The sequence below is a fragment of the Myotis yumanensis genome, unplaced genomic scaffold, assembly GCF_028538775.1.
Source record: "Myotis yumanensis isolate MYYU_CA2020_CCGP unplaced genomic scaffold, mMyoYum1.0.hap1 SCAF_1, whole genome shotgun sequence".
NCBI classification, from domain to species: domain Eukaryota; kingdom Metazoa; phylum Chordata; class Mammalia; order Chiroptera; family Vespertilionidae; genus Myotis; species Myotis yumanensis.
The window spans coordinates 210,540,760-210,565,817 of record NW_027223752.1 but is presented as its reverse complement, the minus strand read 5'-3'; the positions used below and the strand labels follow the sequence as shown (position 1 = coordinate 210,565,817).

Below are 25,058 nucleotides of genomic sequence, written 5' to 3'. Positions count from 1 at the left end.
TTCTCCAGACTTCATTGTTGTTAGGCTCATTAGTCCTAACCCAAATCTGCATGAATCTGGGTAAAATAAGTTTTCAGCCATTAATACTTCAACAAGTTTTAATATTACTGACCACGTGTTTAGTGACAAGTTGAACAATAAAAGAGCCTGCCCTGTTGTCCAGTTAAACACGTATGATCCCTCCGGACATCAACCCTGCAGCCTGTCCACTTGTGAGAGGATGATGAGGTGCCATAGTGATGGTTCACATAAAGTTCTCATCTTCAAATACTTTAAACTTTGCTTAGTTCAATCTCTTGCCAGAAACGATGTCTGGAAACTCGTTTATTGCAAATGGCTAGCTTCATGCAGTGAGTGACTTTTTCAACAGGGTCTGAGATGGAATTAAAAGTGACTTGAATAACTCACTAACTTGAGTTATTCCCTTGGTGAAGGTGTTTCTGGAGGTTCTCTCTTGGACTTCAGACTCTCCTGCATGTTCTCCTCTGACAGTTTCAGAGCTTGAACTACAACCTCTGTGTAACTGCCTCCTGAATCTCTCTTGAGTCCCAAACTTCCTTTCAAGTTAAGCCATGTGTATTTCCAGTGCCTGGTGCTTAACAGCATCTCTCTCTCCTGTAACACTGCCATCCACTATTTACCATGCTTAGGTCTCTTTCAGCTGTTTTTTGTTTTTGTTAATCCATCCTCAAGCCTATATCCCATTTCAGCCACCACCTCTCTCCTTCTTTGTCATCTAAAATGCTCAAAGAATTAATATTTATTGTCCAAATTTCCTCACTTGCTGTTTACTCTTGTGGCCACTGCAATTTGGCACCCACTTCTGTCAATTGTACCAAAACAGCTTTTGCTGTGGTTCCCCACGACCTCCATGTTGCGACCTCCAAGTGACATTTCCCAGACCTCATTGTAATGACATCTCAGAGTCATCTGAGGGATTCTCAGTTAGCCACTCCCATCTGCTTCAAGCACTCTCTTCCTCTGACTTCTCTTTCTTCTTCTCTGGCCATTCCTCCTCTTTCTGTAAGCTCTGATCTCACACCCACTTTCTCCCCACATGCCGGAAGCCAATTCCAGCATGTCAGCAAGGGCTGAATCATCTGGAGTGGCAAGGGCATTTCCCCAAACCTGAAAAGGGATGACTGCTTGCTGCCAGACAGTTCAGGGCATCTTAATCTACATGTTATTGCCTCCTACTGGCCAAACACCTGAACAGCCATAGACAAATTCTTCCAATCTGACAATGGACTCTGTATAGGAAACCTGACCCTTTGAAGATATCTCCACTTTACCTTAGGGCAAATTGTGTTAATAAAAAGCAAGGGGTCCTGAGATGAGGAGATCTTAGTTTCTTTAGCTAGGCTCCTCTGACTCCCAAATGCCTTTCAAAATTATGCTCCGTCTCTGGACTCTTATTTAAGTTACACACAGCCCTTCTCCAGATTGCTGAACCCTTCTAGATGCCGGAACAAGAACCTCGGCACCCACAATGTCACCCACACACATGGCATCAGTCGCCAGCCCTACACATGTGACTTACTGGTACATTTTTAAATAGCAAACATAGACCTTTCCTCGTAGCTCCAGACCTTTGTAAATCTTCATTAGGGCCCATAATGAAACCTGATATCACTTTTTAGTGGCAACTGGCAGACAAAACTGCCTAATTTTTGTTGTAAAACATGGTTGCTTCACAAAGGTTCAAACATAAAATAATCTTCAAAATAAAATACAAATTTTATCAAGACTATATGTGTTACATCAGTAGAAAAAAAGGGAAACATGAGTTTCAGGGCTACTCAAACTGAAATACTACTGCAACATGAACTATAATCTATAACAACCAACAAATACTTATAAGATTAGAAAGTACAAATTTACTCCTGCCCCTGTAAAAACATAATCACAGCATAAGTAATACTAACACAGCTGTATCTCTCTATATGTATAAATATTACCCTTTTCTCATGAGGGTAGCCCAGCATCTAGAACAGCACCTGAACACAGTCCGGAATGGATTATTACCTGCTGAATAAATGAGTGGATTAAAGCACCTGAGCAAAAATTACTCTGTACATAATTATACAAATACTGCCTCTTTTTTAAAATAATATACGCCTTACAAAGACGATTCCCAAATCATCCAAAAACACTTGGAGAAGAAAATGTATTTGGTAGAAAAGTAAAAATCTTTTCCTTTCAGGGAAAATATATTAAAATATAATAAAATCATTTTTTATGGGACTGCTGAAAGGAGTTTTAGGGGTAAAATGGGCAGGTTTAGGGAGCTTTAGGAATTAGGGGGTTCATGGGGGAGGAAGGCATAGTTGGTTGGGGGCTTGGAGCTGCCAAAAGGCATACATTCACAGAGAACAAAAGGTGCCACAGGATAAGGGGAGAGGAAGACATCCATTCACAGAAGATAGGGAGAAGCCACAGGGTATGGGGAGAAAGAGGGAAACAGGTTTTCACAGGAGACAGAGAATTCTACCACTGAAGGGGGAGCAAGAGAGGGGGCACCACGTGGTTTTTACACTTTGAAGATGTTATTCTACCAATTGGAAGGCAGCACCAAGAAACAAAGACCTGCAGCCTTTATAAACCTTAGGAAAGGGAGCTTAGCGGGCTACGCTCTAAGTCCGTACTAGTTTCCAATCAATTTCCACCTTTTCATATGCCACCTTTTGTCCGTGGCTTCATTCTTAGAATCCACCTGGACAAGAACCTTGGAAAGAAACCACCCTTGCATGCTGCTCAGAAAAAAACCACTCTTAGTTCAATTCCATACTCACTTTCATCATTATAAGCTTCAAAGTTAGTCAGAAAATTATGTGTTTCAAAAAGTAAATTGTGGATTTTATTACAGACATTTTTTAAATACCACCTATGTTAACATGAAAATAAGTAGCCTTGTAACTCTATTGACCCCCTAAAAGAGAGATCCCCAGACATTCTTGGTACACAGCACTCTCTGCATCCAAGTAATGGTTTCAGTAGTCCCAGATCGAAAGAAATCCCAACAGGTTCTGGCCTCTGTGGCTCAGTAGGTTCAGTGTCATCCCATGCAGTAAGAGGTCGCAGGTTTGATTCCAGGTCAGGGCACAATGCCTCCATTGCAGGCTCAATGTTTCTCTCTCCCCCTCTCCCTTTCCCTCTCTCTAACATCAATAAGGACATTTTTTAAAGAAATGACTAATGTGCTCACTTCAGCAGCACATATACTAAAATTGGAACCATACAGAGAGGATTAGCATGGCCCCTGTACAAGGATGACATGCAAATTTGTGAAGTGTTCCATATTTAAAACAAACAAAAAAAGCAAGAAATGACTAACAGTTCCATTTATTAAGTAGTTTAGTTCAACAATTTTATAAATATTTGTATCCTAAAAACTTAGTAACCAGGTGAAAAAATACTACACATAAATTAAAATTTAAAAATATTTGCATGTCATTCTTAACCACGATTACTTACTAATGGGATGTGTGCATCTGTTGGGCTCTGCACAACCCCTCAAACATAGGAATCAAATTGGAAACCACTCCCTGTTCCACATGGATTTTTACATGGGGTGACTTTTTACACAGCAATTTCAAGAACCCTGCTTTATGCAGCTAGGATGACAGCAAAAGGAATATCGCCAGACTGCTTTCTATAGTGGTTGTACCAGTCTACATTCCCACCAGCAGTCAATGAGGCTACAACCTCTCCAACCCTTGTTATTGAGCTGATGTTAAAAGGGCATGACTTCAGCAGGTTGGGAGTTGGAGGGAGGTCCTCCCAGGCAGAGAGTACTTATCAGGAGCTGGAAAGAGCCAGGTGGCAGCCGTGTAGAGCAGGTGGCAGGCATGCAAAGCAGTGGGAGCAATGAGTCTGGTACAGGCAGGGCAGGCCTAGACGGATCTCCAGATCCTGCTCCTCAAAGGGCGGTCCTCAGACTACCAGCATCAGTATCCCTAGTAGCTGGTAAGGATTGCAGAACCTCAGGCCCCACGCAACTCACATGCACATTGAAGTTTGTCTTCTATACTGCGTTAAGGATATTGGTCTTTGTCTCTTAAGTCCCTGGAGGGTTTTAAGCCTAAGGTGACATATCCAAATGAGCATTTTGAAAAGAACACCTGGGGTGCAGCTAGAGATTGGAAGGGGGCATGTGAGGATATGGGGAAACCAGATAGGAGATTGCTGAAGTACATAGAAAATGTGGGGTCTTAAAGGGATTGCAAGATGACCTAGTCCAGATATTGCCAGCCTTTCCACCAACCTTATTTTTTATTGTTTGTTTCGTAATGTTAACATAAAAACATTCAAACCTATAAAGAATTTTTGTGAGTTTATTTGAGCCAAACTGTCGACAAATGCCGGAACGCAGAACCTCAACGAATTGAGATAATGCTCTGGAGAATGGCAGGTTACATCTGTATTTATACAATGCAATCAAAGGAAGGGATGTAGATGGGTTACATGAAATCCATTGGTGGCAGACTTCTGGGACATGTGAAATCTCCTACAATGTCTATAAATTAGAATCTTTTGCCCTGAGGATGGAATGCAAGTATTGGCCCTGATCATTAGTTTTCAAAGATATGGATATCATTCTGCTTAGACTACAGGTAGTATAAGAAACATAATTTTCCATAGTAAAGATTGAAATAGAAAGGAGATTCAAGTTCACATTTAACATATCAAAAACCTAATTAACAACAAAAACAAAAAATAATCTATTCCTTATTTCAAAGTTTTGCTAAGCAGGTGCCACCCTTGACCTACAATACCTCTGTAAGTGATAATAGTCACCTAAAGATATGGTCTACAAGGAGGTTAACATCACCTTGCTATTCTTAAGGTACAGTGTCGAACATAGAGATAAGCTGATGTTTTCATTTCAACGAAGATTTGTTTAAATTACAACCAAAGATCAGGAAAACTTGAAGTAGTGTACAAATTGTTACTGGTTAACAGAGTATTTTAAAATCTAAAGATTAATTCTACTTTCAAAATGTGACATTAGACTATGGATTTTATAAAATACCAAAATGATTATATTCTTAAAATACAATTATGTAGTCTGAGCCAACACAGGATGCTTAATCAACAGTCTGTTAATTTGAGGTGCACAAATATTGCTACCCAAAGGGTGTCCTAATTCATATATCGATCTGGTGGATTTAGTAAAACTCTACTGCTTTGAAGTTTATGATTTGACCAAGTCAAAGTATCAAAATATTCTTAAAACAAAATGAGAGTGTGCATTTTAATGGATAGAACTGTATTCAAAATTATGGCAGAATTCCATGGCCATCTGTCCTACAAGAGTTGCTTACAATGTTAAAAACAATTAAAAATAAAAATGCATCCACAATTAACATTATGTATTGGTTTGGGGCTTAGTTCTCTAGTCAGGAAGGTAGTAAACTGCAACGTATTCACACGTGGCTGTTTCAAAGTGCAGACAACAGCCTCCAAGGATGACAAGGTCACTCTGATAGGTGTGGCCTGAACAGGACACAAAAGCTCCCTCTAAACTCTGGGGGGATATTAACTGTCACAGGTTAATACCCTCATAGTCCTGAAAAACTGCAGACACTAAGACTACTAGTATACTTTCTAAGAAATATTTACCTCAGCACTTTGTCTTACCCAACCATCAATCCAAAATGAGATCTGAATTGTTTTGCCCACTGAGCAAAAATGAGCCAACTGTTACCTTCTTACATAAGAAAATCTTCTAGTACTAGATGTTATTCTCTCTGTGCTCAATAAACTGTGAAAGAGTACTTTACATGAAGTAAAGGTAGATTTATTGAATAAGAGATCAGTGATTTAGACGCTTCTCAAATCAGGTATCTATCAATACTCCACAATCCTCCCACTCTACCAATGCCACCAAGCTCATCTGTGAGTGAACTCCATCAAACCCAAATGCCTTTTGTTGTGCTGCTTGTTTTTGATGTCCCAAGAGGCATGAAGAACAAGCATCTGGTTTTCAGTAAGTCTTTTCATCCATTTTCTGGCATTTAATTGAAGCATACAAAGTTCAAATAACTCCTGCACTCCCTCAAAATGAAATTACCCAATTCACACCAGAACGCATGGTTCCACAAGCCAACCCTGTCCACATTCTCCTTTGAAAATCAACATAACAACAGCAGCACCAGATAGTCGTCCCCCGAGTTTCATAGCCACATATCCCAGAATGGGTGTTCAATATGGAGAATAAATACCGACAAAATGTTTTCTCTTTGAGGAGACGAGATAATAATAATCCAATACTCAGGATCACTTCAGCGTTTCTGATTTGAGGGTAGCATTGTTTAGCTAACGTCTGAAATATGAGAGAAGAGATTGGAATGTTTCAGAGGCAGCTTGAACAATGTCATCTCCACCACTGAAATCTAGGAGACCTTATAAAGTCACCACCCTGTCCTAACCATATTTCCATATCTGCACATAAGAAATAGAAAATAAATGTCTTGCTCTGACCACAAATATTTCCCTCCCCACCCCCCAAAAAAATAAAATTGTTAAAACAAAAGAAAAGTAAAAAACAGTATTAGCAATGTTCCTTTCAAGTTCAGAAAGCTCTAACTCCCAATTTCTCTCCCATGCATAAAATGGGGTTTGCTCAATTCAGTCTCCCTGGTGGAAAGCTATAATCTTTACTCAAGTGAGATGTCTTCAGAGGCAACAAGGAGAACTTTCTAAGGTAAACCCTGTTTCTTTCAGAGCAAGGTGGGAAGGTCATATTTCTGTATAGTCACAGATGATTTGGAAAGAAACACAGGCAACTCCCTACCTACACAAGGTAGATAGGACCCGGCATCCTGTGTGGGGATTTTTCCAATTAACTTTTTCTTTTCCAAATAACTTTTTAAAAACTATATTTTTATTTATTTCAGAGAGGAAAGAGAGGGAGAGAGATAGAAACATCAATGATGAGAGAGAATCATTGATCTGATGCCTCCTACATGATCCCCACTGGGGATGAAGCCTACAACCCAGCATGTGCCCTGACAGGGAATCGAACCATGACTTCCTGGTTCATAGGTCAACACTCAACCACTGAGCAACCCTGGCTGGGCCCAGCATCCTGTTTTGAGATGACTTTGCCCCCAAGTTCAAACATGTCAACCTTATCATTTTATGGCAGACACAAGTCTTAACATAATAAAAGATTTACTTTCATGCAGATATAATATCAGAATTCTTTCTGCATATATTGGACAGTTTTAGAAGTAATTTTTTTTCAGTATATTTTTTGGGAAACAATGAAGGCTACAGGGAGAGAAAAAAAAGGAGGGTTGGGTTATTCATGCCTCCAGAAATTAAAATATTTGAGATTTATTCATAAAAGCGTTTTAAATTTCACATCCTGATTATAAGTTACAACATTTCTAAGGGAGCTATGGCAAAATCCAGAGGAGCCTAATAGATTGCCAAATGAAGCCAAAACTATTTTTCATGTAGCTCTAAGGAAGCTGCCGAATTTGTGCAAATCTCAGAGACCTAATTGAGTCACTGACCCAATAACAATGGACATGTTGTGACTTTTAAAAATTGAAACAGATTGGCAAAGTGAGTCAAGAACTAAAATATTGACTTTCTACAGCTGAAAATAATCAGGGACTGCATACAAGACAAAATGGATTTTATGCTCTACAACAATCCATTTCAGGCATTTCAATGCAAAGTAAAACATAAACAGATGTTGAAAACATTTAACCTACTGAACCTACCTGCTGAAAGGAATCCTGCAGTAAAAAAACATACAAGTAAGGATTTTATGTCCTGGATGGAGCAGCAATTTCTTTGTGAATACCCAGAGCAAAAGCAAACTTAACATTCATCATATACTTCACTCTACTTCATATATTTCACTAGACTAGGTACAGAATGGTAAAGAGTTGCATCAAAGTCTAATACTCTTTTTTTTCTTTCTTTTTTTTTTCTAATACTCTTAAAAGAAGCCATTAGAAAGAGGGAGATGTTAGAACAGAGGAGGAAGGGTGAGATCTAAAAGAACGTATGAATTGACTTCCCCCAAGGAGGCTAGGATGGGAGAAGTTACTGGAAAGTTGGCTCCTTAAAGCTTCAGATAGGCAGTGCAATGCAAGAACAATTAGGGAAGTACACCTTCAATACTGGACAGCTATTACAAGCAGATACTGAAAATAATATTCACAGAACAACAGTCTATCAGAAGAGAAAGAATAGTTATACAAATAGTCATTTAATTGTTATTGTGCTAAGTGCTATATGGTAAGTACAAGGTAAATAATTTGTGGTAATGTCAAAATGAACATAGAAAACTGATTTCAACCCTTTTATTAAAACCTACAACAAGAAGCAGCCTAATGCTGAAAATACTCAGTGACAAGAAATAATAATATTTCTTATAAACACTCAAAATTGAATTACTAGAATTATTTCAGCTATAATTAAATAATTTACCTTCCCAGCTTCTTTCCACTGATGGTTTCAAGTGTTTATAATGTTAACATATATTTACAATATAAACTGTTCTGAATGTTTAATATTTATGATTAGGGAGCCCAAAATATTAAGAACTGCATAACATTTCCTAAAATGACAAGAAGCTGCTGATGAAAAGACGGCTTTTGAGAGTATAAACCTCATTGGTCCATCCATCATATTTTTTAATTTTGTTTTTGACATCCTTCCACAGTTAGTATTCCCAAGTACTAAAACATTTTAAAAATCATAATACAGTATTTCGCAAAGAATAACATGTGTCAATTCTCTTGAGTTTCTTACCAGTGCTAAAGTTGTCTGCATTTTGAGACAAAACCAAACATATAAATGATAAATGTTTTAAAATATGTGTAATATTATGGATGTATCTAATTTATGAAAAGGCGAACCTCTAGATCCAAATTAAGACGGACTAAACTAATGAAAAAGATGTCTTTAAATGTTTAATAATTGCCTATTCTTGATGTATTGGCTTTTATCCCTTCCAAAGAAAATACAGTTAAAAATTATGATTGTGAATTAAGTGACTATAAATAATCCTGTTTTTCATTGAAGAAATTAGAAAAAATTCTCCTTTTGGAATATAAGACTAAATTGTATATTAATAGTACACTAACTTATTTACTGCTTTCAAAACAAGGTTGCCAAACAAACAAAAAAACACAAACTCATAGATGCAGATAGTGGTTACCAGAGGGGCAGGGGGTGGGGGAGGAGAAGGGTAAGGGGAGTTAAATATATGGTGACAGAAGGAGACTAGGCTTCAGACGGTGAGCACAGAATAGAATATACAGATGTCATATTATAAAGTTGTACAGCTAAAGTTTATGTAATGTTATTAACCAATGTTACCCCAATAAATTTAACTTCAAAAGTAGTTGCAATGATTACAAATAAAGTTTATCTTAGTATAGATACAAATACAAAAAGTTTTTAAATCTCTTGAAATTATCAAATTAAATTTATTTTTCCTCCTTTAAAAAAACCACATACTTATAGAAAAGTTAGAAGTACAGTGTAAAGAAGCTTTTATCTGAACCATTTGCGAGTGAATTGCTAACCAGATGCCCTATCACTCGGAAAAAAATCTGTTAGTGGGTGTTTCCTACAAACAAGGACATTATCCTATAAACCCACAGGAAATTACATGGATTCACTGATACCATCTAGTTCTCAGAACCCATTCAAGTTTTGCTAATAGCCCAATAATACCCCTTATACCAAAGGGTCTAACTTAGGACCACATGTTCATGTGTCCTTGGTTTCCTTCAGTCTTCCTTTAACTTTCATGACTTTGTCTGTAAATTACAGGCCAGTTATTTTGCAGAATGTTCCTTAGCTGGGATTTTGGATTAAATTCAGACACCTTTAGCAGAAATATCACAAAAGTGACACTACATTCTTCTCACTCCATCCTCTCAATTTGTTCCTTTACGAATGATAATCATATTAATCACATGGTAAAGACAGTGTCTGCCAGCTCTCCCTGTAATATTGTTCTCCTCTCCCTGGCCATGTAATCATTAAGTAATTTATGGTGAGGTATTGAAATTATGTAAATAACTTCGTTATTTTTTTAACATATGCACGGGTTTCCTATTTTATCTAATGGCTTATAATCTGTTCCTATCATTATTTATTTTGATGGTCAAATTGCCCTCCATTTGGCTAGTGAGATTCAATTCAAGCTGACTACTGTCTTGTTAACACGCACCCAGAGTTCTCTGGGCTGTTCCTTGCTTTCTGGAACAGGAGGTTTTGGACTCATGTTGCTTTCCTTGCCTCATTCTTGCCATCAGCCATTTCTCTAAGGAGCCTGGTTCCTTTTTGTAGAAAATGGTGTTTCAAACCAAGATCTGGGTGTTCCTTGGTACTCACAGGGCATACCAATAACACAATTACATTTATTTAAAACTAACATATAGTTGACATACAATATTATACAAGTTCTGGTTGTATAAAATAGTAATTTGATATTTATATTCCTTACGATAAGTCTAATAAATATTTGTCACCATATAAAGTTACTATGAAGATATTGACTATTTTCCCTCTACTGTACATAATATCTACATGACTTATTTTTTTAATAACTGGAGGTTGGTACCTCTTATGCCCCTTTACCACTCTCAGTTCTATATTTACCTTTATATGTTGAAACATATACACTTACACTCATATCTCCAATTCCAATCCCATATTATAGGGTTCTAGATATATTTTTTTACCTTTCTGTAACTGCTTTTTTCCAACAGTAAGAAAGCTGGCTTATTGTTAATATGTGCAATCATTCCATCAGTCCCAGCCAGTAACACATCGCTCACTGTCCCAGCACCCTCTGCTGTGAGGGCACTATGGTCAATTTGAGGGAGCTCTCACATCCCACCCTGGTTCACGTACCCATCCACCCTTCCTCCTCCTGTTCAGGCTCTGGCCCTCCACCCTAGGGCATCCTCACCTGTGGGCTCTCGGCCACTGTGCTGCCCTTCAGGGCACCATGAGAGTCCGCCTTGCTGCTCCCACAGAACAAATTCAGGACCCAGTTGTTCACCAACAGACAAGGAATAGGAAAATGCAAACAAAGGTTTGAAGTCTATAGAAAGCAATTGGTGTTGTTCCTTTTTTCACTCTTTTCTTATAACATGAAAGAGGAATAAAATCACAAGATCTGGATCCTTCAGCCTTCTTGAATATTTTTTAAATTTATTTTAGAGAGAGAGGAGGGGAGATGGAGAAGAGGAGAGAGAGCGCAATAGAGAGAAAAACATCAATTTGCTGTTCTACTTATTCATGCGTTCATTGGTTGATTCTTTTTTGTTAATATATTTTTTTATTTATTTCAGAGAAGAAAGGAGAGGGAGAGAGAGAGAGAGAGAAACATCAATGATGAGAATCATTGATCAGCCCACAACCCAGCATATGCTCTGACCTCGGGAATTGAACTATGACCTCCCGGTTCATAGGTTGACGCTCAACCACTGAGCCATGCCAGCCAGGCAGAACAGCAAACATTTTTAAAGAAAAGTCTAAGTGCTTAAGTGCTATATGGTGTTTAAAATTTTTTTTAAATACTAAATCCAAGTATTTATTAAATTAAAGTATTTATCCCATGGGTTTTGTTTACTTTCATTAAGGAGAATAAATAGTTTTTCTGGGCACGGAGATGTAAAGTCCAGCATGGGGAATGTGGTCAGTAATATTGTAATGACTCTGATTGATGTCAGGTGGGTGTTAGACTTACCGGGGGCACTTCCAAAGTTAAATAAATGTCTTATTACCATGTTGTACCCCTAAAACTAACATAAAATTGTATGTCAACTGTAAAGCTCTCTTCAAAGAAGGAGGGGAGACAGTTGCCCGATTTTCGGAGTTTCTCACATGAAATGATTGGAGAATCTTGCTAGTCGAAATATAGAGAGCATTTTTGTTCCTCTTATTGGCATTTGGCTGATAGAATAAAGTTAAAACAATACAAACAGAACTGTAGGTGCTATCAGGAGGGATCAAGCAGGCCAGCTGAGGTTGTCCCAAGGTGGCCCAGACCCGACCATACAAGTCAGCTCATCCAGTCCTCTGGGCAGTTCCTTCCTTCCTAAGAGCCACTGCACTTGCTCACCTAGGCCAGGTTCAGCAAGACTAGTCTGTGTAATTGTGAAAGGTCGGGAAGCTCAGCATTATTGTTATGCAGACGAAGGCAGGATGAAAATCACCCCAGGCCAGGTTAGGACTATAGTTACCAAGTCTAGATTTTAAATTGAATAAACACAAAGACCAGGGGATGGAGGGGGCTGGTCTCTCCAGTTTGCCCTAACTCTTCTAGGGAATGAAACTGGCCACGCCAGGCAGTCCTCCCGCCATTCCTAGCTTCATCCTCCCACCTCCACCCCAAATCCAGAATTGGTCCCCGCTAGTGGGCAGCTGGGCTGAGAGCTTTGAGGGGCCTCCCCAGGGCTATTTTTAACCAGGTATTTTCTGCTGATTGACTTTCCACTGGGGCAGCCCCAGGGCTGGGGGAGGCACTCCAGCTGGGAAACCTGAGCAGCCAGCTGGCCTGTGACAAATGAGGTATTTTTAGCTGAGACTTGGGGATCTCCGGATGGTCATCTACTTTAGACCTCCGGGTGGGAGACACAAAACAGAGCCCGCAAGAGGAGTGGTGCTGAGTCTGAAGTCCCTTAGCAACCACCGCGGAGCTATTGTTGGAAGGGGACTGACTCTGTGCCCTGGTCGGAAGGGAACACAGGCCTGGGGTCTTACCCTGCACTGGTGGAGGCGAGGCCCGCGGGTCCCTCCTGCAGGCCTGGTGTTCAGAGGGGTCCTCCCTGCCTACCTGCCTACCTGCCTACCTGCCTGCCCTCTGCATCAGCATCACCTGGAACCGGTTAGAAATGCAAATGCTTGCCCCCCTCCCCCACCCTAGACCTACAAGTTAGACCAGCCGTGGGCAAACTACAGCCTGGCCTGCCGCAGGATCTGGCCCGTTTGAAATGAATAAAACTAAAAAAAAAAAAAAAGACCGTACCCTTTTATGTAATGATGTTTACTTTGAATTTATATTAGTTCACACAAACACTCCATCCATGCTTTTGTTCCGGCCCTCCGGTCCAGTTTAAGAACCCATTGTGGCCCTCGAGTCAAAAAGTTTGCCCACCCCTGAGTTAGACACTGGCTCTGGACCCAGCAATCCCTGGTGTGCCGGGCTCTCCAGGTGATTCTCACGTACATTACTGGTTTTCGGGAATGACTGGCCTAACCACACATTCACTAACATTCATAGATAAAGGTATGAGTTTAACTTTGTCCCTACCAAACCCACATGGCAGTACATTTTTAAATTAAGCGACCTTATAGTTAGCATATATTTAGATTTACAAAAACATTGAGCAGATAGATAGTAAAGAGAGCCAGTATCTTTTTAAGCCATTTCTTCCTCCGGTGTGTGTACCCTCATGGTAAAAGCCTTTCGCCCCTGTTCATCCTCAAGGAGAGTGAAGAGACACAAAGTGTTTGCCATCAAAGGCTACAGTGGAGTCAGAGTAAGAAACAGCCGCCGGCGCCCAGTGAGGAGGGCGGCAGTGCACACCAGCCCTAGGGTGCCCGACTGTACATGGGTGCCCTCGGCCACGCCGCCAGGAAGCCAACTGTAACTGCCTATGATGTGGCCCCGGGAACGCCTTCTCAAAAGGGACTTGAAAGTGATGGTACTATTAGAGTGTTAGTAATGTATTACTTTCCCGTGGCTGCTATAACAAATTGCCACCGTGGCTTACAACACAGTTTATATTCTCTTGTAATTCTGGAGGTGAGAAGTCGGAAATCCGTGTCACTGGGCTAGAGTCAAGTGTGGTCAGGGCTGCATCCTTCTGCAGGCTCTGAGGGGAGGGTCTTTTCCTGGCCTTGGTCAGCTTCCAGTGACTGCCTGTCTGCCTCTGGGCTGGCGGCCCATCCCGCCTCTTCAAAGCACATCTCTCCCATCTCTGCATCCATCTCCTCATTGCCTTCTCCTCTGACTCCGGCCCTGCCTGCCTCCCTCTTATGAGGACATTGTGATTACAGCAGGCCCTCGCAGATCACCCAGGGTAATCTCCCATCTCAAATCCTTAACTAGCCACATGTGCAAAGTCCCTTTGCCATGCAAGGTGGCATTTACAGGTCCTGAGGATTAGGACATGGATATATTGGGAGGGCCCAGGGGGACATACCCAAACTGCCACAAGCCTTGTGACTCTATACCAGCCGTGGGCAAACTATGGCCCGCGGGCCGGATCTGGCCGTTTGAAATGAATAAAACTAAAAAAAAAAGGACCATACCCCTTTATGTAATGATGTTTACTTTGAATTTATATTAGTTTACACAAACACTCCATCCATGCTTTTGTTCCGGCCCTCTGGTGCAGTTTAAGAACCCATTGTGACCCTCGAGTCAAAAAGTTTGCCCACCCCTGCTCTATACCGTGTTCTATGGTAGACACGAGCCATGGTGATTATTGAGTACTTGCAATGTGACTCATCTGAACTGGGTCATGCTGTAAGTATATTGGAATGTAAAGACTGAGCATGAGAAAAAGGAAAGTAAAATATTTCACTAATAATGTTCATTTCATGTTAAAATTATAAAATGTTAGATATGTTGAATTAAATAAATTATTAAAATCACACTGATCTATTTCTTTTTGCTTTTCAAATGTAGCTACCAGTGAGCTTTAAATTACACATGTGGCTGACATTATTTCTGTTGGATGGTGATACTAGAGACCAAAAGGGAAGCAGGATGGTGTTAAATTTCAATTGTCTTATTTTTGTCTTACTCATACTTATAATGGAGTCTAGACTTTGAAAGCAACATCTCTTCTTTCAACCTTCTCTAGGGAGAGCAACTGAGGTTTCAAATCAAGAGGGAAAAAATGAAATTCTTCGCTAGATTAAAAAAAAAAAAAAAAAGCAAAGCCCAAGCCCAACCTGAGAGACTCAATGGTTGAGCGTTAACCTATAAACCAAGAGGTCAAGGTTTGATTCCAGTCAGGGCACATGCCCGGGTTATGAACTCAGTCCCCAGTGACGGGCATTGCAAAAGGCAGTCGATCAATGATTCTCTCTCTCATCATTGATGTTTCTTTCTCTCCTTCCCTCTCCCTTCCTCTCTGAAATCAATAAAAAATATATTTTAAAAAAAGCAAAGCTCACACATTTATCCAGCAACTCGTATTCTTACAAAGCACCTTCATAAAGCGTTATTTCACTAAATCCTTGGTCACAACCCTGTGAAAGGGATATTGTCCCCATTTTTCGGAGAAGGAAGCTGAGCCTAAAAGAAATGAACCCAACTAATTAGTGATGAACAAGAACCCAAGCCCTCGGCACCCAGGGCTGCCTTGAGGATTTTTCCGGGCATGGGGTTCATGATTTGGTCAGGCTCACTCTATTTCCTGAGGGTTTTGTTGTTGTTTTCCTTTCAATCTTCCCAAATTTCAGAGATCCCAGAATTCTCACTCTTTACCTGAAAATTCTGTCCCTTGACTACTTGGAGCACATTTTCATTACTTTTCAACTTTGACTGCAGAGGGCTATGTCCTGCCTGGCTATTTAAGGAAGGATTTATCCTGCATCAAACTCCTGCCCAGCTGCACCAGAGGCGTGCCTAGCTCCCAGCTTGACTCTGGGCCACTTGTTGGAAGGCCCCCCACACCAGGGACTGCCTGTCCACCCCCCCTCACACACACACCCCCCACCCCCCTCCACCACATACACACACACACCCAGTTGCAGGCACGGGTAAATGCTCAGCTCTGACTTACACCCAGAGAAGACACCCCAGACAAACCTGGGCTCTGGTGGTCAGATTTCTTCTGATCAGTCTTCCTTGGGGTTGAACAGGCAGTTTTGCAGTTTGGCAGAGAGTCGCTGTAAGAAGGATTAGCAAAGACCCAGGAAGAGGGAAGAAAACTAAGGTCCAGGAGGATGCCCCTACCCCAGGCAGCACTGCCCAACGACTGGCAGGGGAGGAGGAAAAGGAAAGTGAAAGGGTACCATGTGCTGCTCGTTTTCTCTGCCACATTCAGATTTCAGATTTCAGACCTGGGAAGGCCCTGGGAGGGTGTCTAGTCCAACCACCCCATTTTACACAGAAACCGGGAGCAAAGGGTTAACTGCTTTCTGTGAAGTCTCATGGAAATTTAGCATCAGACAAAGACTAGAACTCCCGTTTCTGATGTTGTTCAACTTGGACCAAATGGTTTTAAAGCAGTGGTTCTCAACCTGTGGGTCGCGACCCCTTTGGCGGTCAAACGACCCTTTCACAGGGGTCGCCTAAGACCATCCTGCATATCAGATATTTACATTATGATTCATAACAGTAGCAACATTACAGTTATAAAGTAGCAACGAAAATAATTTTATGGTTGGGTCACAACATGAGGAACTGTATTTAAAGGGCCAGAAGGTTGAGAACCACTGTTTTAAAGGATCACAGAGAAATATTAAAACCATTCAGCTTTGATTTCCAAACCACACTAGAGAGAGCGGCATTTCTCTTGCAGGATGAGGCTCTGAAACAGGCATGCAAGGGTGAAAATCAGGCACAGGCAATAATCCTTGAAAATCCTTCGGAAAGTGCCACACTGGAGACCAATATAGCTTCTGTCAGTAAATCCCACACGGTCAGTTTTTCCAAAGACGGATCAGGTTCATCAGTGGAGCATCAGATTAACTAACTGGCCTGAGGTTAGAGGACCAAGAGGCACGGATCCTTACACACCGGATGACACGGAGGACTGCAGGATGGATACGGATAAAAGACACCTGGGCCCTAGTCAGTTTGGCTCAGTGGATAGAGTGTCAGCCTGCAGACCTAAGGGTCCTGAGTTCGATTCTGATCAAGGGCACATACCTCAGTTGCAGGTTCCTCCATGGCCCGGGGCCCTGGTCAGGGCACATGCAGGAGGAAACCAATTGATGTGTTTCTCTCACATTGATATTTCTCTCTGTCTTTCCCTCTCTCTTCCACTCTCTCTTAAAAAAAAATCAATGGGAAAATATCCTCTGGTGAGAATTAAAATCTATATATATAAAAGGCTAAGTGTCGGCTGTCTGATCAGTAGCTCTGATGCACACTGAGCACCAGGAGGTAGATGCACAATGCAAGAGCCGCCATGACTCGCACTGGCCATTTAAAAACAAACCACACACGGACCTGGCACTGACAAACCAACACTCGGCTTCCCCCAAGTGGAACACAGGCCCTGCCACCACCCCAGAGCAACACCCCAACAAAACGTAGCCAATGCTGTCAAGACCCATGGCACAAAATGCTGCCCACAGCCAGTCCAGCCCGGAAACAGTGGCTGTGGGCGCCTGGTAATGACGTCATGTAGCAACACCTGGCTTCCTCTCCCTAGCAACTAGCCTCCTTGGAGTTTCTTCAGCCCAGGAATCCAACTTGCTTTATAGCCAGGTGCATACAATTTACAGTTTAATCAAAAGTTTGTGAAGCTTTTTCCCATGCCACATCTTATTTGATCGTCCCAGAAGTCCTGGAGTAGGTAGATAGACTCAGTACAATCCTATTTTCTTTTTATTAGCAAGACGTGAATAGCAATATTAAAATATTTCTTCTAATTAATTTCCTTTCAATGTGCACGAATCTGTGCACTGGGACACTAGTCTACACTAATAAAAGACAAAGATGCTAATTGACCATACCTTTGCTATGCCCCAAGCCATGCCCACCAGCCAATCAGAGCGACTATATGCAAATTAACCCAACCAAGATGGCGGCCAGCAGCCATGGAGCTGGAGCAAGCAGGAGGCTTGGTTGCCCGGGCGATGGAGGAAGCCAAGCTTACCGCCAGCCCTGAGCCGGCTGCCGCCTCTGCTCATGGCAACAAAGTTTCAATTATAGAAGACAAATAAATCCCAGATACCTGCTTCCAGCCAGCCTCCACTGGGAGTTTGGGTGGCTGGGGGCCATGGCCAGCTTGCAAACAGCCATCAGCCCCTCCCCCAGGCTGGCCAGGCACCCAAGCAGGACCCTCCACCCTGAAGGGGCTGTGGCCAGCCTGCAAACAGCCATCAGCCCCTCACCCAGGCTGGCCAGGCACCCCAGCGGGGACTCCCACCCTGAAGAGGCTGTGGCCGGCCTGCAAACAGCCATCAACCCCTCACCCAGACTAGCCAGGCACTCTTATATAATAAAAGGGTAATATGCAAATTTACCCTAACAGCAGAATGACTGGGAATGGCTGGTCACTATGACACACACTGACCACCAGGGGGCAGATGCTCAATGCAGGAGCTGCCCCCTGGTGGTCAGTGCACTCCCACAGGGGGAGCTCTGCTCAGCCACAAGCCAGGCTGACGGCTGCCAGTACAGCAGTAGTGGTGGGAGCCTCTCCCGCCTCCTCAGTAGCGCTAAGGATGTCCGACTGCAGCTTAGGCCTGCTCCCCGCTGGCAAGTGGACATCCCTCAAGGGCTCCCAGACTGCCAGAGGGATGTCTGACTGCCAGCTTAGGCCCAATCCCCCAGGGAGCAGGCCTAAACCAGCAGGTGGTCATCCCCCGAGAGGCCCCAGGCTGCGAGAGGGCACAGGCCAGGCTGAGGGACCCCCCCCACCCCCCGAGTGCACACATTTTTGTGCACCGGGCCTTTAGTAAATAAATAAACATTTAAAAAGGCACCCGGGTTCTGAGAGTAACAGCAGATTTCCTTCTCTTCTCTGGCTCTCACTGCAGGGAACCGGTTGAATGGCAGGCCAGTGGCACATACGACTGCAGCAGTCCTCTCCCTCCCCTCACCCCTGACACAGTACTCATCACTGAGTTAGAAACGGAGCTTCCCACGTGCACAATCTTTATTTGTTCGCCGGTGGATGCCAAGTCCCCAAACAGTGCTGGCACCTAAATGTTTGCTGACTAAATGAAGGAATCTAGTCCTCTTTTTGGCCAGCCTATGTCGCTGAATTCTCGTGAGTTGAAGTTAATTAGATCTCACCCATGGCTCATAACTTCTCGGGGTGTTTTGGTGCCTGAGACAGAAAAATTCATACTGAACTGTTCATAGAGATTTTTTCTGACTCATGGGATTCACAGAGCCCCAGATTAAGATTTCTGGGTGCTCTCTGTGGTGACACCAGCAGCATAACCTTCATGGGTTTGGACAGACTGACATTTACTTTCATAGCTGCACCAGGACTGTTCTTTAAAACTCTGCCAAGTTCTGCAAACAGAGCTATCAGCCTGAAGGTTTGAAGGGGCCCTGGGATAAGCACAAACTAGTGGCACCAAAATGGTCTTCCCAACTCACCCCTATGTTTCCTGCCCTCCTGCTAAGCCAGCCTGTTGGCTCACTGGCCTTGCTCCTCTTGAGTGCTGACAGTTTCAGCACTGATACAGGAAGACAAGATGGATCCCCAGCAGGGCCACCCGGGTCCTCTGGTCCTATCACACATTGGCACCGTGCTTGTCACCACCCACTCTGATGGTTTGGACACGCAGACATGTACCGTAGGAGAATATTCAAACAGCTGCCATCAGGTGAGCTCATGGGGCAACTGCCTGCATTTGGCTGAGAGGCAAACAGAATTCCTGGGCGCCTTCAGCTGAGCTCTGCGCTGAGCAAACAGGCCTGCAGAATGCTCGGGGTCAGGCAGACAGAAAAGCCAGCGTTCTGGGACAGCAGTGGTTCTTTTTGAGCAAAGAGAGAGGAGCTGGGACTGGAGACAGTGACAGGCTCGGGACAGGGGAGCTGATGCAGCAACCCAAAGGTGAGCATCCCCTGCCCTCCACGCCCACAAGGAAAGCACACATAATCTGCCCACCTGCATGGTGACTGTACAAATAATAAGTGTTGTGGACTGTACTTGCTCTCAAGTGCATTTAGCAAAGGCCCAGAAACAGAATAAACCCTAGGGGGTAAGGAATGGAGACAGGGAAAGGATCTATGTATCTGTATTGGCTTCAATAGCGTCCCCAAAATTTATGTCACATGGATTGTGACATGAATGTGACCTGACTTGGAAACAGAGTCTTTGCCTTTGTAATTCGTTAGGGTGAGGTCATAATGGATCGGGGTGAGCCCTAAGTCCAATATGACTGGTGTCTTTATAAAGAGAAAGAACACGTGGGACAGGGAAGAAGGATACATGACTAAGAAGGCAGAGATCGGAGTGCGGCAGCTACAAGCTAAGGAAAGCCACGGATTTCCAGCAAGCACCGGAAGCTGAGAGGAGGGGAGGGAGGACTCTTCCCATGCCAAGGAACTTGATTTTGGACCTATAGCCTACAAAACTGTGAGCAAATAAATTCCTGTTGTTTTAAGCCAACCAGTTTGTGGTAATTTGCTGCAGCAGCCCTAGGAAGCTACTACAGCAGTTATCTTTCTTAGCTAGTTACAAATGGACTTCTGCACAGTCATCATTCACACATTGTTAATAGGTACCAGCTATGTGCCAGCCACTCTTCCAGCAATGAACAAACACGGAAAAACCTCTGCCTCCTTGGAGTTCATACCTTAGGGTGGGAGGAGACAGAAAATAACCAAAAGTGAGGAGTAACATAGTCTGTCAAATGGTGACAAGTTCAGGAAGGGGTCCTATGGAGAGAAATAGTTTCGAATCTAATTTGTTTAGAAGAAATTGAACACTCTCAGTAGAATCTGACCCAAACATTGAGCCTCGTATTCTAGTATTGTCATTCTTGTGAAAAACGATACAACATGCAAGGGTAAATGGGGAAGATAAATTCTCCCTCTATTATATCAGTATTTCTGCTCTAAAAGCAGGAAAACCACCAGCCATAGAGCTCATCGTGAAGGGGAAAGAACCATACGTTAGCAAAAATCATCCGGGTGAGGGGAGACTTCCCAAGGGTTTTATGACTGATACACATTTGTTGGCTGATGTATAAATGAATCTAGCCATTTAACCTTCAACAAATGCCCTGGCATGTGCAAAAGAAGCAAAGGGAGGTGTTGGCTAAGAAAACTTTTATCACCTGAGAGTCCAGCGAAATGATCACTCAAGTGAAAGACAGCTCTGAGAGAACATCCCAGCAAAGGAGATGTTCTGTCTACACCTAACACAGTGACCACTGGTCCACGTGGCTATTGAGCACTTGAAGTGTGACTAGTGAGACTGAAGATCCCAATTTTTAATTTGATGTAAATTGTGATTGATTTCAGTGCCGAGCAGCTACACTATTGGACAGCATAGCTTTAGAGTCGCAGAAGGCTCGCTGAGGAGAAAGGCCCGGGAGACTCCCTGGGATGAGACAGCTCCATAATTACTAACAGGTTAGGGAGCCTTCACAGAATGTACAACTGCTAAATATAGTGTTTCCTTAGTCCTCTCAGTGTCCTTAGAGATAGTCAGTAGTATCACCCCCATTGGCTGGATAAGGAAATCAAAGCTCAACCAGATTATTTGACTTGCTCAGTGTCTTGCAGCTTCTAAGAGATTTGGATTAGGCTCTGACACCAAATTCCATGCTCTCCACCAAGGCACCTCACCTATGGCACCTTTTCACTCTTGTGATTTCCTCCATTCCCACCCTCTCTGAACACTCTAAACACAAAAGTGCGTGTATACCTGTGTGCACCTGTCTGAGTAGATTGTGAGGAACGGGTAAGTCTGGGGCGGGAGGGGGCGGGGTGGAGGAGGTGTCCTTGAGTGCTTAGTGTGGATCCAGTATTCTAGACAGGTCCATATCCTTTAGCCAACCAGCCCCATTCTCCACCTGGGAAGAAAAACTGGAATGCCAAGAACAACAATGGAGCAAACAGGACGCATGAATGCATCCTTACTGACTAACTTTCTAAGGCAGAAGTGGCACATGGAAGAACCCTTTCTCCCTCGGACACAGTCAGCAAAAATGCTCAATCACAGCTTTAATCATCCGGGAGCGCCTGTCCCACCAGCGGCAGAGCCATGCAGAAACCCTGAGGCCATACATCTCCATGTGGAGGTAAGGGAAGGAGGGAGATGATCAGCAGAGTACCTCACAACAGTGTGGAGATTTGTAATGCAGACTTCGGAGAGTGGCGAGGCTAATTCTCTGGAGATCCCGAGCTAGTCTTCTCCTGCATCCTCCTGTTTGTCCGCAGCAATGGAGAAGGGCAACGGAGGGCCATAAAGCCAGCAAGTGCTGAAATCCAAATGAAGCCACGGCAGAAACGTGACCCTCCCCAAACAAAAGCTCAGCTGGTTTGTGCTGGAGGCACCGATGCCTTCTGAGCTCTTGCTGTGGAGGTTTCTGCAGCACTAAGGGGAAGATTTCTGATGTGATGAATTTCGCATCTTTTTAAAAAGTTTCACTGTGCCTGGATATATACTTGGTGAGATTAATAAGGCAACCCTTGTCTGTTTAACCTCCTGGCAGGTTAACGGAGTCTGTCATCACGGAACTGTAATCCTACCCTACAAGGAACCTCTGGGAAGACCCCTCTTCCCCTAAATAAAGCTTTCCAGCATCTTGAGGTTTTGAGGTTTATGTGATTCTACACCCAAATAACTCTACACTCGAGCCCGACTCTCAGTGGAAAGGATTCCATGGAAAACCTGGCGGCTCAGCCCAGACTCCCATATGTCCAGGCAGACATCTCGTCCGACCGCTCTACCCCCAGGAACCTGGTTTCCGGGACTGATTTTTAGCTTCCCTTTTGCACAACAAAAACTACAGGCACCAAATAACACTAACACTCTGGCGAATGTTGTGACTGACAAATTTGTAACTTTTAAAAAAATGCATTGTTCCTTCTCATTCTCTCTGGATGATGCCACAATGAATGTTTTGCAGCATCTTTCATGTCAGCACCTTCAGCTAAAATGTCTGTGGATAATGATCACCAGTAAATTTTGGTTGGCTCTGTTTCTGGGCTTCTATCCTTAAATTACAAAAACAAACAACAAAGAATCCTACAAACTCCCACTGTGAATACAGAAAGAGTCATACCAGAGCTGTCTTTGCAGTGCGCTGTTTTCAGGAGTTCCCCGCGGAAGGAAAGCATCTCTGAATGCATTGCTGGGACAGATTCCCTGGGAATGCCCAGCCCCGCCGCTTCCCTGAGGAGCTCCCCACGGCGAGCGCCCAGGGCTGGGTCCCGGGAACTACCTGTCGCGCAAAAAGCGCCTGCACCGCCATCCACCGGCCCCAGAGGGTGGGTGGCGCCGGGCGCGGGGCGTCCGCCACTGCCCGGGAGCTGGGGATCAGTCCCGCAAGATCCCGAGCACCACCGTCCTCCCGCCTGCGCAGCCCGCACTCCCTTCCGCACCGAGCGGTCACCGTACCTGTCTCTGTGCAGCAGGGACCTTCCTAACACTGAAGAAGGGCAGCTGCAAACCAGAGCCAGTTCCCGGAGCCGAAGGGCAGTGCGGGCCATCCGGTGCTCCTCCCCACCTTTCCTCTCGCCAGCAGAATCGGAGCTCGCCAAACCCGGAGCCGCTCTGAATCTGCGCGCCCTTCGGCGACCGGCGACGGGGGTGCCTGGCCAGGTGTGCGCCCGAGACAAAGTGTGCGCGCAGGGCACGCAGGGACCCCCGGCGCCCTGCAAGTGGAACCGGTTCTGAGGTGCCAGCACTCAGAAGGGTCCGGTGGTCTCCCGGCACCAGCCGGTTGTAGAGAAACCCAGCGCCATTCCCAGTTCCAAGAGGGACAAGACGAGCCGCGCACCACGGTTGAAGGAGGCTGGCGTCTGGGGCAGGCAAGCAGGCTGCACAGTCCGCACGGAGGCCGGAGTCAGCAGCGGCGCAGAGAGGAAGCCGGGTCCCCAGGGGCCGCTCCCGACAACTCCTTCAGCATCCCCCCCACCAGGTGCCCGTGAGTCCAGTGGATGTGTGGACGGCGCAGAGGGGAGGAGAGCGGAGGGAGAGCGGGTCTCCGGACTGACCTGACTTGAACCTGGAGACCCTGCCCTGGACCCGGGGAGGGTCCCGGACGCTGGGCACCCGGGGAGAGGACCGTGCGCCCAGGGACTGCAGGACAGGATGATGAGCGAGGGGCCGGGAAAGCTCACGAAAGATGGGGAAAGAAGGTGGCGACTAAGGGGAGGAGGGGGCGAGAGGCAGGAGGGGTTACCCCTGAATTCATCCCGACTGAAAGGTCAACGGACCTGTTTGCCCGCAGAGCGCGATTCGTGGATCTTACCCGCTTCGGGGCCCCGGCTCGGCGGTAGCGCTCGTCCGGAGCGAGGGCAGGGGACTGTTTCATGGAGAACATGTCTCGCTTTTTCCTCTGTTCGCTCTTATCTTGGTCGCTTTGCTCTCCTTTCCGTGCCCCTGGGAGAGAACTACGGACGCCTTGCTCCTCGCTCAGGAAGAGACAAGTTGAACTTCAAGGGACGAGGCCCCACATTTTGTCTGCTCCACAGATCCCACCCGCGGGCCACTCCCTCCTCACTCCCGTCTCCGCGTCCCACCCATAGGAACCCTTAATGACAGATCCCCCGCCACCCCACCTCTTCGCATTCAAAAAAGTTACCCTTAGGGGCAGACGGAAGCCAAGGGAAATGCTGCCCCCCTCCCCCACCCTCCACTGCACACACCTCCAGCTCACACCTCGCTATGGCAGCAGGAAAGAGATGAGACGGGAAAGTTTGGCTGCATGAGACAGTCATTGGGAGCAAAGGAATGACTCCCGGGCTCTCCAAAACCGCCTTATCACATCCTAGACCAGTGGTTCTCAACCTTCCTAATGCCGCGACCCTTTAATACAGTTCCTCATGTCGTGGTGACCCCCAACCATAACATTATTTTCGTTGCTACTTCATAACTCTAATTTTGCTACTGTTATGAATCGTAATTAAATATCTGATATGCTATATGTGTTTTCCGATGGTCGCGACCCACAGGTTGAGAACCGCTGTCCTAGACCCTTTCCTAGTAGCCAGAGCGCAGCCACGTAAAATCAAAATAACCATAGGCACTTGGCAGTTAAAGGCCAAGTTCATCTTTAAAAAGGTTTAACGTTCCCTGGGCGAGCATTGTTTGCACTAAACAAATGGAAACTTGCTTTCTGACTTACGTTTAGTGAAGACTGCCTTAGGCTGCGAAGCTGCAGGGGCAGGGAGAACCAGCCCG

General features: G+C 44.4%; 1 protein-coding gene and 1 non-coding gene across 3 annotated transcripts in view; one reads left to right on the top strand and one right to left on the bottom strand.

Annotated features, from left to right (window-relative positions):
- Nucleotides 1–24,365, bottom strand: part of CORIN (corin, serine peptidase) — a 207,763-nt gene extending 183,398 nt beyond the window's left edge. For both annotated transcript variants that reach the window (XM_070397080.1, XM_070397085.1), the window contains exon 1: nt 24,127–24,365. In XM_070397080.1, the coding sequence (XP_070253181.1) occupies nt 24,127–24,198 (72 nt within the window). In that variant the 5' untranslated portion in view covers nt 24,199–24,365. The remainder of the gene's footprint in view (nt 1–24,126) is intronic.
- On the top strand, nt 3,198–3,304 carry LOC138999849 (U6 spliceosomal RNA). The gene has a single exon (XR_011469461.1). It is a non-coding gene; the product is annotated as a U6 spliceosomal RNA (small nuclear RNA).
- Nucleotides 24,366–25,058: the final 693 nt, after the last annotated feature.